Source organism: Microcebus murinus, chromosome 32 (genome assembly GCF_040939455.1).
Source record: "Microcebus murinus isolate Inina chromosome 32, M.murinus_Inina_mat1.0, whole genome shotgun sequence".
NCBI lineage: Eukaryota > Metazoa > Chordata > Mammalia > Primates > Cheirogaleidae > Microcebus > Microcebus murinus.
This window is the reverse complement of record NC_134135.1, coordinates 3,436,789-3,451,546: the sequence shown is the minus strand read 5'-3', so window position 1 is coordinate 3,451,546 and position 14,758 is coordinate 3,436,789. Positions and strand designations below refer to the sequence as shown.

Below are 14,758 nucleotides of genomic sequence, written 5' to 3'. Positions count from 1 at the left end.
ATATCCGTGGGTTATTATTATCATGTTCCCTGTATAACGCTGTTTTAAGTACTTCTTGTAGGGCTGGTCTTGTCTTGGTGAATTCTCTGAGCCTTTGCTTGTCTGAGAATGTTTTATTTCTCCTTCAAAAACGAAGCTTAGTTTTGCAGGGAATAATATTCTAGGCTGGGCATTGTTTTGTTTCAAAACAGTGAGAATGGGGCCCCAGTCTCTCCTTACTTGTAAAGTCTCATTAGAGAAGTCTGATGTTATTCGAATTGGCTTTCCCTTGTATGTTACTTGCTTCTTTTGTCTTACCGCTCTTATAAGGGCCTCTTTAGTTTATACTTTTGTCAGTGTGATGACTGCATGTCGTGATGTCTTCCTGTTTGCATTGACTCTCCCAGGGGTCCTCTGAACTTCTTGAACTTGTATATCAATATTTTGAGCAAGGCCTGGGAAATTTTCCTGTATTATATCTTCAAACAGCTTGTGCAACCCTTGACTGTTGTCTTCTTCCCCTTCTGGTAACCCTATGACCCTCACATTAGGTTTCTTCACATAATCCCACAGCTCTTGTAGGCTTTGCTCTTTTCTCTTGTTTCTCTGCTCTATTTCTGTGACTGATTTATTTAATTGGAGTGTGTTATCTTCAAGCTCTGAGATTCTTTCTTCTGTTTGATCTACCCTGTTCTTGAGACTTTCCACCGTATTTTGTAGTTCCTTGAATTGATTCTTCATTATCAGGAGTTTGTTTAAATTTTCTTCATTGTGTCTATTTCTTTTTCCATATCCTGGAGGCTTTTTGTGGTTTCTCTGTGTTGGTTATCGAGTTGTTGTTGCAGCTCGGTGAGTGTTCTTATGATCCACATACGAAATTCCTCTTCCGTCATATTGGTTGCCTGGTTTTGGTTGGTGTCTGTTTCTAGGGGGCTGGTGCTCCTCTTTGGGGGTGTGTTTTCCGTTTGGTTCTTCTTATTTTCTGAGTTCTTTCGCTGATTTCTTCCCATGTCGATCAGTTGTTGTTTCTTTTCTTTAGGTTATTGTTTGGGTATTCACACACCTTGTTTAGTTTCTGAGGCGTGAGGTGGTGTCTGTGGGTGAGATTGGACCACTTCCTGTATATTGAGTCAGTGGGTGCCGTGGAAAGGCTGTGCAAGATGCCGTCCCTGTCAGTAGGTGGCGTTTGCTTGGAGGAACAGGCTATGCTGTTGATTTTGTGTCCTGTTATCAGCTGTTGTTCTGGGCGGAGCTGGGTTGGGTAAGCCTGCCCTCAGGCACCACCAATGCCGTTAGCAGGTGTCAAAGTTCTGTTCTCTTTCCAGGAAAAGCTGTCAGGGCGGGGCTGGAATGGTCCAGCTCAGCGAAGAAGTCTGAGTGTGGGGGTGGGGCTGTCTGAGACCCGCAGTCTGGAGTGGGCCTCCCTTCTTTCCATCCTTGCCAACTCCGCAGCTACTCCTGGGCCTCTGCCAGCAGGCCAGACCACAAGCCACCAGGCCTTCCCGGACTGTGATGCTGGCAGGGAGGTTCCCTGCACAGGAACGCCATCTGGGTTGGGCGCACGGCCTCCTTCTGGGAGGAGGGTTGGCCTCTAGAATGCTGATCCGCCCCTGGAGTCATACACACCTCAGTAGGCTGTTCACGTATATCCCTTCTGTGCCCCGGGCAATGCTAGCCCTTGGTGCAGGGGATCTGGTCTGCAGGTCCGACCTCTGGGTCCCAGAGTTCAAACTGTATCCCCACCAGGGAGAGGAGTTCCGGTCCTAATTCACCCACAGGGAGCCCAAGCTGGGTCTATGTCTCTCAGCCTCTGAGTAGGCACCGTTCCCCTGGGAACACCGTGCCAGCAGCGCCTGGGAGAACTGGCGGGTAGGGAGCTCACAGTCTGAGTTCCCCTGAGTCAGCTGTAGGGTCCCAAAAGAGAAGGTCCTGTTCCCTGGAGGTGCCTCTGGCTGGTGGCTGTATTGTCTCTCTGGGCAGCTGCGGGTAGGGTCGGCGGAGGGGAGGAGGAGATAATATGGTGCCTGCCATGCGGCTCGGATCTGTGCACACGTAGGTGCCCGGAGGAAGTTGGGGACCTGGTGCCACGTCTGCTACAGGCTCACCGCTGGCTGGCGGCAGCCGTCTCTGGGCTGGTGTCCGCAGGTCTCTCCACCCTCTGGGGAGCCCACCAGCAGTCCCAAATGCAGGGGAGGGGAATTAGCAAATCCACCTACCCTTGCCGCTGATCTCCGGGCTGCTCCAGTGGTCTCAGCCTCCAGTTCTCCTCCGCAGCCTCCTCCTGTGGAGTCTCCTGGGGTCTGAGGTGATATACCTTTTTGAGGGAGCTTATGAAGTTACTTGCTGTCTCCTTATTTTAATCCTACCATAATTTATTTAAGCCAGTGCAGCTTTCATCTTGTACAGGTTTATATATTATAAATGAACTTTTCAGAAATTTATTGAATCAGCAATTCATGTATCGAAGGCAATTTTGATCATAAAGAACAAACTTAGAGTTATCATACTACCTAATTTCAAACTATATTAGAAATGTGTAGTCATTAAAACAGGATTATAGTAGCCTAAAAATAGACACATTGATTATTGAAGTAGAATAGAGAAATGAACCAATACATATATGGTCAATTATTTTTGACAAAAGAGCCAAGAACACACAAGGGAAAAAGGACAGTCTCTCAGTACATAATACTACAAAAATGATTCCACATGCAGAAGAATGAAACAGATCCCTTATCTCACATCATGTACAAAGGCTGTTCAGAAAGTACCCAGCCATGTCATATGAAACATAGTATTAACAATAGCTGGATACTTTCCCACAGCCCTTGTGTAAAAATCAATTACTAGAAGAAATCGCAGGGCAAAACCTATCTGATAGTGGACTGAGCAATCATTTTGTTTTTTAGATTTGACCCCAAAAGCTCAGGAATCAGAAACAAATATACACGAATAGGATTGCACCAAACAAAACTGTTTCTTCACAGCAAAGGAAACAATTAAGAGAAACTTTGCATCATGAGAAAGTATTTCCAGGCCGTACATCTGGTAGGAAATTAATATCCAAAATGTGTAAGAAACTGAAACAAGCCATTGGGATGAAAAGAAATAACCCCCACTTAAAAAATGGTCAAAGGACCTCAATAGACATTTCTTCAAAGACTACATGCATTTGAAGAATAGATACATTAAAAAGACTCAACATTAGTAATCATTACAAAAATACAAATTTAGACCAAAATGAGATACTGCTGCACACCTGTCATAATGGCTATTGCTGATAAGTGTTGGTGAGGATATGGAGAAAAGGGAACCCTTCTATACTCTTGGTAGGAATGTAAATTAGTATAGGCATTATGGAAAACTGGAGTTTCCTCTAAAAGGTAAAAATAGTATTACTGTATGATCCAACAGTCTCACTTCTGGATAAAAATCCAAAGAATTTGGAATTCATATGTCTAAGATATCTGTACGTAGTATTTACTGTGGCATTATTCACACAGCCAACTTATATAGTCAAACAAAATGTCCATTACCAGATGGATAGATTTAGAAAATGTGGTGTAATGTACAGAGTGGAAAATTCAGCCTTCAAAAGAAGGAAGTTCAGTTTCCCACATGTGGATGAATGTGGAGGGCTTTTTGCTAACTGAAGGAACCAGGCACAGAAATATAAGTATTGGATGTTTTCATTTATATGTGGAATGCAATTGGAGTAGAACGTTGGTTATTACAGGCTGGAGGATGAGGAATAGGTTTGTCAATGGATACAAAGTTTCAATTCAACAGCAGGAGTAAGTAAGTTTTGGTGGTGATGGATACAGTTATAAGCTTGATTCCATCATTCCACATTATATAGGTATATTATGATATTACTTTGTTCCCTACAAACATATACAATTATAATTTGTTGATATATAATAAAAATTTTAGAAACTCATATTCCAGTTCTTATACTCTGTACTGGTTCTAAAATGGATGTCCTTACTTTTTTCTTAAGACAAAATTGTTCCCATTTCCACAGACTGTAACTTTTTAAACATGTGGTTGCTAATCCTTTGTCTGCTTGATTTATAGTGGATTACTAGAATGTTTTACTAATTACTTTTTGTTATGATTTATAGTTGATAGTTTTTAAGTTGTATTATGTAATATAACTTGTTTTCCTTTCAGTTGTGAGATAGCCATATGCTTTTTGTCAGTTGGTATATATCTTGGGGTCACTCCTTTCAGCGCTAACATAGGTTTGCCTATTGTGTTTTAGTTATAGGTGGTTTGAAACTAGACTTCCACAGTATTAATTTGATCACATGTGATCACATGTAATCACCTTTTATTTATTAAACAATACTATTCCTTTTGTGTTCCTAAAAATTGAATTTTATCTTTCTAAAGTTTCCTAAGTATGTTTAATATCAGTATTACTTTTGGTGTAATATTAAGTTTATCAATGTGAAATGTTTGTTTATATGCTGTAATTAATTGGAAACTTAAAGTTATTTATATCTCGTAGATCTCTCTCCTGAATTTGCAATAAAAAATATACCACCAAAAGGGAAGACCAGTGCAGGAGAAATATTCCAAACAGTGACCTTGGAAGGAACTGAAAGCCATGACATTGAAGATTTTTCCTTTAGAGAAGTCCAGAAAAATATACATGAGTTTGAGTGTCAATGGGGAGATGATGATAGAAGTTACAAAGCATTGCATATGACCCAGAAAGAAAACCTCACAGGTAGAAGAGATCAACATGATAGAAGGGATGCAGGAAACAAGCTTATTGAAAATCAGCGTGGATTAGTCTTTAAGTCATATGTGCCTCAACTGCAGATACTTCAAAATAAAAGGAAAGTTGATGAATGTAATCAAGTGAAGTCTACCATCCATGGTTCCTCAGCTTCACCACTTCCACAAATCCCTTCTAGTGTCAAATCCCACATTTCTAAAAAATATGAGAATGATTTCATGATCTCTTCATCACTCACACAAGGACAAACAGTAAATAATGGTGGAAAACCTTACAAATGTAATGAATGTGGCAAGATGTTCACTGAAAATTTACATGTTGCATGTCATCAGAGAATTCTTACTGGAGAGAAGCCTTACAAATGTAATGAGTGTAGTGAGATCTTCACTCGAAATGCACACCTTGCACGTCACAGGAGAATGCAGCCTGGAGAAAAACCTTACACATGTAGTGCATGTGGCATGACCTTCATTCGAAATGCAAACCTTGTACGTCATAGGAGAAGGCATCCTGCAGAGAAACCTTACCGATGTAAGGAGTGTGGCAAAGCCTTTAGTGTAGGTTCAAGACTGGCTATCCATCAGGCAATCCATACTGGAGAGAAACCTTACAAATGTAAAGAGTGTGGCAAAGTCTTCACTCAAATTGCATACCTTGCACGTCACACGAGGAGGCATACTGGAGAGAAACCTTACAAATGTAATGAGTGTGGGAAGTCCTTCGCTCAAAATGCACAGCTTTCAAGTCACAGGAGAGGGCATACTGGAGAGAAACCTTATAAATGTATCGAATGCGGGAAGTTCTTCAGGGAAAATGGCTCCCTTAAAATCCATCGAAGAATTCATACTGGTGAGAAACCTTACAAGTGTTGTCAGTGTGGCAAAGCCTTTAGAGTTTGTTCAAACCTAACTACTCATCAGGCAATCCATACTGGAGAGAAACCTTACAAATGTGATGAGTGTGGCAAGGTCTTCACTCAAAGTGCACACCTTGCACGTCACAGGAGAAGTCATACTGGAGAGAGACCTTACCAGTGTAATGAGTGTGGCAAAGCCTTTAGTACACGTTATAGACTAACTGTGCATCAGGCAATCCATACTGGAGAAAAACCTTACACATGTAATGAGTGTGGGAAGTCCTTTACTCAAAATTCACATCTTGTTAATCATCAGAGTATTCACAGTGGAGAGAAACCTTACAAGTGTAATGAGTGTGGGAAAGCCTTTAGACTGCGTTCATTCCTCAGTGTGCATGAGGCAATCCATACTGTTGGGAAATACAGTTAAGAGTCATGGAAAGTTTCAGGAGTTTTGCAGGGCTTTGACTTGGAAAAGTCTGTGGGCTTATTAGTTCACAAACCAGAAGCTGCTTAGAATTAAGGGGAGCATTCCACTGATCATGGGTGACTTCAAGGTGGTGCTGATCTTGAGGTCTGCAAGCCAGAACCTGGAGCTTGTGCAAGGCAGATCTCGGCATGGGGTGAAAGGGTAAGAGACTGATCAAAGAATGTCTGCCCAGCAGACTACTATAGCAAAAACCAATTACTCTCAAAGATAGTTCCTGTTTCACTCGTGACCAAATGTCTCATTATATGAAGTGATAGATTAGAGAACTATGCAGGCTCAGGGTTCCTGTTTTATGCGTTACTGCTTAAGTAACAATTTTATCTTTAACTTGTGTACTAAGCCAGGTGTATTCTTAACTTAGAGCTTAAAATGTTTATGTTGGAAAAATTTTGTAGCGAATTTACTCTTGGAGATACAATTAGGTAAGGGATCTCTTGAAACCTTTGGTGGGCCTTGAAACCTAAATGAATAATCTGTGCACATAATTCAATGACCAGGGACAACTTATTCCTGTACCAGTTAATACTGATGTGGGACTTCATTCAGTGCCTCCTGGCTCATGGGAATGCTGGAGGATCCCTGTCTTTCCCATGACTGTAAACTACACTTTGTCTATCTATAATATTCAAATCTCTTCAGAGGATCCTGTCTGGCACCCATTTGTTGGGAGAGTAGCTAACTCCTGGCACCATACTAGAGAAAAACCTTACAAATGTAATGAGTGTGGCAAGGCCTTCACTCGAAATACACACCTTGCAAGTCATCAAAGAATTCATAATGGAGAGAAACCTAACAAGTGTGATCAATGTGGGAAAGCCTTTAGATTGCAATGTTCAGGCCTAACTACTGATCAGGAAATCCATACTGGAGTAAAAATCAAGCAGAGATAATGAATGTAGCAAGGTTTTCACTCAATGTTCACAACTTACAAATCATCGAAGAATTCATACTGAAGAGAAACCCTACAGATGTAATCACTGTGGCAAGCTCTTCCTTGAACGATCAAAGCTTGCAAGGCATCACAGAATTAATACTTGAAAGAAACCGTATGAATGAGTGTGGCAAGGTCTTCAGTCACAATTCACTCCTTGCATGACATTAGAGTATTCATTCTTAAGAGAATCCTTACCAATGCAGACTATGGCAAACCCCTCATGAGTTCAAGCATTAACATTGGAGAGCCCACGCCAAAGAACAATCATGTGATTGTATTTGGAAGAGGCTTTTTTCGTGCCTCACAAGCCACTGTGCATCAAAATACATATCTTTGATAAAAGCAAACAAATGTAACGTGTAAGTTGAGGTTATTACCCAGGTGCCATAAATGCGTGTGCGGATTTATATGAGGAATGACTGGATCTCTAATTCTCCATGATTAACCTTTGATATTACACACTGGAAAATAATTCTAAGTCCAAATATGTTAAAACTTACAGCATGATATATATATATCAAAGGTGTCAGGATGTTTGGAGATGGTCATTTACCTTGAAGTTACAAAATATTTTATACATTTATTTCAGGATTCTTGAAAAGGCCACTATTCATAACTTTCAACTTGAACTTTGAAATCTTACTATTATGCCTTTTTCACAAGCCTTTCATTGTGGTCTGTGCAGAAGAATCCACTGCATGGCAGGGCCTGCTTTAAGGGTGAGGATCACATGTGTCAGTGGTCCTGTGAGAAGAAGAATGCTGCCTTTGAATATTACATGTGATCTGAATGAATATTTGGGAGGGGCAGAGAATAACATTAAAGTATGATGTCACTTACCTTGCTCATGGTGTTCAGGGTTCTCTTCTCCTGACAGGAGGGCACTGTAGGTTAAAGGAGACAAAGCTCAGTCAAGTGACCATAATACAGAGCACATCAAGACCTTAAAACACTAGGGTTTCTGTAGGAAGAGAAGTAGGTTATTGAGGACTGATTATATGCCAGAAATAATGCTGGGGAAATGGTAGCCAACTTTGCCATTGAATGGCAATAGCTACTGCATAGCAAAGATTTATTAGAAATTAGTTTTCTTTTGAAAATTAAGAACAGTTATCAGGGTGGAAAGTTTAATTAAAAGAAACAGTGTAGCGTTCTTTGAGTGGGATTCACATCTAACTGCTGAGATTAGAACTTGCTGCTGCTTGTTTCAGAATATATTGGAGATCTAATGTTGTATAAAATTTATTATTATTCGATACCGATATATTCATCACATTCTTTCCCAACATAGTTTTATCCTACCTCAGTAGGACACGTCACAATAGAAAATAACAATGCACCATTAGGTTCTTAATATGGAAGGATCTAGAACAATTTTTTTCCTGGTGGAATCCAACATTATATAATTTTGAGAAGCTAGAATCATACATTGAACTTAAGTTATTGTCTCCACACAATGTCTTAAGTATGATACTGATGCAGGTATAATGACAATCCCAAAGATGTGCAATTTAAGACTCTTCAACCCCAAAAGCTGCATCACTGTTGGTGAACATGCACTGTATTATATTTCCACTTGCCTCTTTTTTGCATGCCAAATAAGGCCCATGGCATGCATCTGGATTTATATAAAGTGAAAATACAAATATAGTAAGAATATGAAAAATATAAGGAAATAAAACAAAGTTTTGGGTATAATGATAAAAATATCTTTTTCATCATAAGAATGCTCAGTGATGTCATTTGGAAAGATTAATTTCATGAAATTCCTTTTAAGAATGAAAATACACAATGAGAATATTGTTTCATTTTGATAAACTAAAGATTTATAATTTACCTTTTTAGTATTTTTGGTAATTTTAATTTTTGACGACTCCCTGGAACTAAATTGAACCCCACCTAGTGCTTGGTTTAAATATCAAGAATGACGACGCCAAACACTGAAGTGTTTTACATAACATGGCTTCCTGGGGAAAGATGGGTAGACTTCCAAGACTGGTCTAAAAATAGAAAACAGTTATAAGTAATTAGCTTGGATTATAATGATTCTTAAATGGTGGGGTTGGGTGGGGGTACCCCCCTAATCCCCATGTTTTGAACTTCCATCTGGGCCAAAGGAGTGGGTGCCCAGGAGCTATCAGCTGGACAGGTTGGAACGAACAGGAAGAGGGAGTGCTGAGGTCAGTAGTGTCAGCAGTCTAACTTCATAATAGACACTCACTGTGCAATACGACACCGAATGTTTACGCTTGAAACTCCTGAATTCTTGATTCAGAAAATTAGGAAGACCCAAATATTCTTCGTAGTAATCGCTTACTACATTTCTTTCTCTGGTGCGCTTATAGGTCTCATTATACAACATTCTTCTTCAAATGTTTCTGAATCCCATTTAGCTAAATTGCCTAAGATATTGTTACACTAGTTCAATTAAAATCAATGTGTGGAAATGTTTATTATATAATAAATGGAACTAAGCCATTTTACTATAAGAGTTGTTTAATAAAAAGAAAGATGGAGTCTTCCTTTGTTTCCCAGGCTGCAGTGCAGGGCTGTGATCATACTTCACTGAATCCTCAAACTCCTGGACTCAACCAGTCCTTCTGCCTAGGCTTCTGAGTAGCCAGGCCACCATGTGAGTGTTTTTCCAAAGGCTGTGGACATGTTTTCAGTTTATGCTACTGAACAATGTATCCTATGGTCTATTTTGTGTGTGTGTGTGTGTGTGTGTGCGCGCTTGTGTGAGAAAAAGTCTTACTCTGTTGCCCGGACTAGAGTGCCGTGGCATCAGCCTAGCTCACAGCAACCTCAATCTCCTGGCTCAAGCAATCCTTCTGCCTCAGCCTCCCGAGTAGCTGGGACTACAGGTATATGCCACCATGCCCTAGTAATTTTTTCTATATATATATTTAGTGGGCCAATTAATTTTGTTTCTATTTATAGTAGAGACAGGGTCTTGCTCTTGCTCAGGCTGGTTTCAAACTCCCAACCTTGAGTGATTCATCCACCTTGGCCTCCTAGAGTGCTAGGATTACAGGTGTGAGACACTGCACCTGGCCTATGGTCTATTTTTAATTGTGATAAAATTACTTTTTGTATATGATTTTTACTGGAGATTTTTTCCTTCCTTGAATTGTAATACAGACTATAAATTTAATACATTTCTTCCTTGTGTTACTCCAGTGAAAAATGTAGGGGGCGCATAAATTAGTGTGTTGTTTCGAGATTAAATTTTGTGAAATGAAAAAGCACATAAAACAATGGCAGGTACAACTAGGTTCTGTATAAATATAAAAACAATTGACCCTGTGAGTCCTTACTTCAGTGAAAATGCTAGGGTGATACAGATGCTGAAATGAAGTCTCTTAATATGGATGTTGTGTAGGATTAGTTGCTTGGAAATCAAATGTGTGGAGGCCTGTCAGCATGTGGACAATATCTTAAAATACAACGATAATTTATGAGAAAAAGAGAATCTCCATTGGCAAATATCTGGAGGCTATTCTACCACTTCCTGCTGCCTGATACTCCTGTTCCCAGCCAGAGGATCTTGCAGGAAAACATGATGTTTGTGCAAATATTGCCAAGGAAAGCAACACCTAGTATTTTCCCCTTTGATTTGTTCCCTTCTAAAAATGCTTAATATATTTTCATTATAAGTGATTTCTTATTTTTGCATGTGTATTTTCCTTTACCTTAATCACAGAGTAAGAATCACTGTTATTAATGTTTTATGTCTAATAACAGCTAAAATCTTATTTCTGCAATAAGTATTGATGATATTCTTACTTCAGCAAAGAGGAAACCTAGGACATTAGCAGGTTAAAGAAGCACCCAAATGTGGGCAACATAGTGAGACCTCATCTCTACAAAAAATAAAAACACTAGCCTGTAGTCCTAGCTAATTGGGAGGCTGAGGCAGGATCACTTGAGCCCAAGAGTCGGAGGCTACAGTCAGCTCTGATCATGCTGCTGCACTACAGCCTGGGCAACAGAGTGACACTCTGTCTCTTAAAAACGAGACTCACCTAGTCACATCCCAGTGACTGAGTCAGGATTTGAATTCATGTCTGGCTACAGAGACCAGTCTGAATTGTGATATAAAAATAACAGTGCTAGTAATTTATGTCCTTCAACTACTCAACATCTATACTTACTTGGTTAGTATCTGTTGCATTTTTAAGGGGGTTATCCTTATACATTATTGTGATTCTGATTACTTTGTATTACGTATACACTATAATTTTTAAATTATTTTTAGACACGGTCTCAGGCTGTTACCCAGACTGAAGTGCAGTGGCCTGATCATAGCTCACTGCCACCTTAAATGCCTCAGCTCAAGTGATCGTTTCACCTCAGCCTCCCAGGTGGCTGGGACTACAGGTGCATACCACCTTGCCTGCCCCTTGTACTTTTATTTTATAGGTCAGTAGTTTCTATGAATTATGCTTAAGCTAGTTGGAGAAACAGTCATTACCACATAATCATGTAGGAAAGACTATCCAATCTTTCAGGGGAGGTATCCAGTCCTTGACCTATTTGTGATTCTTAAATATCAGCTCATTGAAGTGCAAGGAATAATTTACCAGTAGTGTCAATGAGAGTGTATATTTCCTGAACTGACTGTTTTGAAAACCTGTGTTCCCACTGTCAATTCTTAGAAGCAATTGCAGGCTCCTAATATGCACCAGCAAACACACCTTGGAGCATTTGGTGGGAGTTCTTCCTTTTCCATCATCTCCAAAGGCAACCAGGGCTTCAAAGGAGAAAGCAAAAAATGCTGAGGTCTCACACTTGGGTAGTGATGTTGGAAGTCTTTACATGTGACTCTTTGCTCTCTGTATAGCTGCTTCAATAACAAGTGTCTTCATAGTTTTGTCCATTTTTTAATTTGATTAATTTGGTTTTTGTAAAGTCATTCTAGAATTCTGTATGTATTACACATACCAGTTGTTTTCTCAGTTGTATGGCAGACAAATATTTTGTATTTGTTGGTTTTTCTTTTACCATCTTAACAAATTATTTCACATACCAAAGTTTTAAATTTGGTAAAATCCAGTTTATAGATTTTTTTTTTCTATAATGACTGATACTTGTGGTGCCATGTCTACTTTTTTTTTTCAGACAGTGTGTTACTCTGTGGCCTGGGCTAGAGTGCAGGGCATCAGCACAGCTCACTGCAGACTGAAGCTCCTGGGGGCAGGTGATCCTCCTGCATCATCAGGCTGCCTAGTAGCTGGGACTACAGGTGCACACAACCATGCCCACCTAATTTTTCTACTTTTTCAGAGACTGGGTCTTGCCCTTGCTCAGGCTGCAGTGGAACTCCTGAACTCAAGCAATTGTCCTGCCTCAGCCTCTTAGGGTTCTAGGATTATAGGCATGAGCCACACCTGCCCCATAGCACTTTATTAAGTCTCTTATTTACATAGGAGAAAGCTATATTCCCATTCTTTGTCTTATTAAGGATTCCTTAATTGTTTGTCCCGAATGATCAATAAGAACAATGCTGGGGTTTTGTGTTTGTTTTTTGAGCCAGTGTTTTGCTCTGTCACCCTGGCTAGAGTACGGTGCCATCACCATAGCTCACTGCATCCTCCACCTCCTGTGCTCAAGTAATCTTCCTGCCTTAGCGTCCAGAATACCTGCGACTACAGGCTCACACTACCACACTAGGTAATTTTTGTATTTTTTTGTAGAGGCCAGGTCTTGTTCTAGCCTAGGCTGGTCTCAAACTCCTGGCCTCTGGGAATCCTTCCACCTTTTGCTTCCAAAGTGCTGAGTTTATAGGCGTGAGCTGCCACACCCAGCCAGTGCTGCTTAACTTAATGAGACCTTAGTTAAGTTTTACTCCTCCCAGGCCCCCAAACTTTGGACTGTCCCAGGTCATTGGAAATCAGAACAAGCTCTCCTCCTGGACAACCCCTCCCCCAAATAGGCTGATCTTAGGCTAAAATATTCCCAGAGTACCTGTAGGTCCCAGGGCCTCATCCATTGCCCCACACCTGGTGCCTTCTAGACTTGTTTACACTTTCATATAAAAGGAAAGCTCTTTTCTTTGTGACTCTAAGACAGGTGCAGAGTCTGTGGTTGACACATCCTCCCTATTGCAATAATCCTTTTAAATAAAATCTCTCCTATGTCTAAATTTATTTTTTGACAATAATGAATATTTTATTGTTCCATCTGTGTTAGGATATGTACATTCTGTCCTTTGTCCCATTAGACTTCAGAAAATGTTAAACTTTGAAAAGACAAATATAACAAAAATTGCTCATTCTCTTTTTTATGGTATAGGCTATATAATATATACTCAATAGATGAAAGTAGCTCCTGGTTGGAAAAAATTTCTTAAATCCTTAGTAATTTGTGTCTCTCTTATAATGTTATTACAGGGAGCATATCTCAAAATTTTTCTGTGTCTGAGAAAATATCCCTTTTTTTTCTGAAGAATAAGAATGTCCATGTTGCTTCCTTGAAATTTTCAGAAGCAGCAAAATTCCACATATGCAAAATGGATTCAAGACTTTGAGCTATCCTGAGCTTCTTGTCTACTGTTTTGATAACCGAAAGCTCCACAATCAACAAGTTTGTTTGGGTTCACTGAAGTCTAGGTTAGAAGTTCCTTCCTGGCATCATAGTTACTTAATAATATTCAATAGTACAGAAAGATCCCAAATCCTAGCCTCAACAGTGCAACTTTAAAAACATGCAGAAATATCTTATATTCATCTGTGTGCCATGCCAGGACATTCTGCTCATTTCACGCCAATAAAATGTTAAATATGCTAAGTTTCCATGTGAGCATAATCATATTTAAATTTATTGGCATTTCATGAATGAAACTTTACACAAATAATGATGTTAGAGAAAAACATACTTCTCAGTACATATTAACTCACAGATGCTGATATAAAATTATTGCTGGTAGAGATGAAGACTTAAAATGTAATAATCAAGTTTTCTTTTGTTCAGGGTTCTTATGAACGAGAGTAGCCTACCTGCTACCTACTCTTTGGACTATTCCAAAATTATTCTCTAGGGGAAAATAAATGCAAATGCCCATGTTCTCCATACATAACAGAATATTCAGAAAGATAAAACAAAGACCTAAAATACATTACCATTTTAAAATAGGTTTTCAGAATGCACATAAGTCAATTTGAAATTACAGTATGTTTAGAAATTACTGACATAACAATGTTGTGATGTCAACAAAGTCTATCTCTAAAGTATTTCAGATTAACTTATCTTCAGTGGAATAACATAACAAGTATACCAAGTGTAAGGGACAACTAACTAATATCAATTTTAAAAAGCTATTGGTTTTTTAAAAGCAACAATTGGTGACATAACTTAATACTGGATTTAGGTTTCCATTCTTTTCACCTCAGGTGTTGTCCCTATGAAATTCTGTGGAACTGAGCATAGGGTTGACTGCCTCCGCAGTAAATGGGGAATAAATATGGAAAAGATTTCCATTGTGTTCTGTTGGGCATCAGCATGAAATTGCACCTTCTGTCCACCCAGAGATTTGCATTTCACATTCTAGATTGTATTCCCTTCAGGCTCAATTCTGGGGTTTTTAATTAAATTGCTAACATGAATTTGAATGGAGGGAACTTTCCTGGATGCAATCACAACCCACGCGGATCCCGCCAGAGCAATCCCAGTTCTCGGTGCCCTGAGCTGCTTCCAGCTGTGTTGGGTCCCCCAACCCCTTCAAAGCCTTGCAACAGCTAGTGCTGAGAGCGA

General features: G+C 39.6%; 1 protein-coding gene across 1 annotated transcript in view; it reads left to right on the top strand.

Annotated features, from left to right (window-relative positions):
• Positions 1-14,651, top strand: part of LOC105874734 (uncharacterized) — a 34,774-nt gene extending 20,123 nt beyond the window's left edge. The window contains exon 5 of the mRNA XM_012770859.2: positions 4,493-14,651. Within this exon, the coding sequence (XP_012626313.1) occupies positions 4,493-6,012 (1,520 nt within the window). The 3' untranslated portion in view covers positions 6,013-14,651. The remainder of the gene's footprint in view (positions 1-4,492) is intronic.
• Positions 14,652-14,758: the final 107 nt, after the last annotated feature.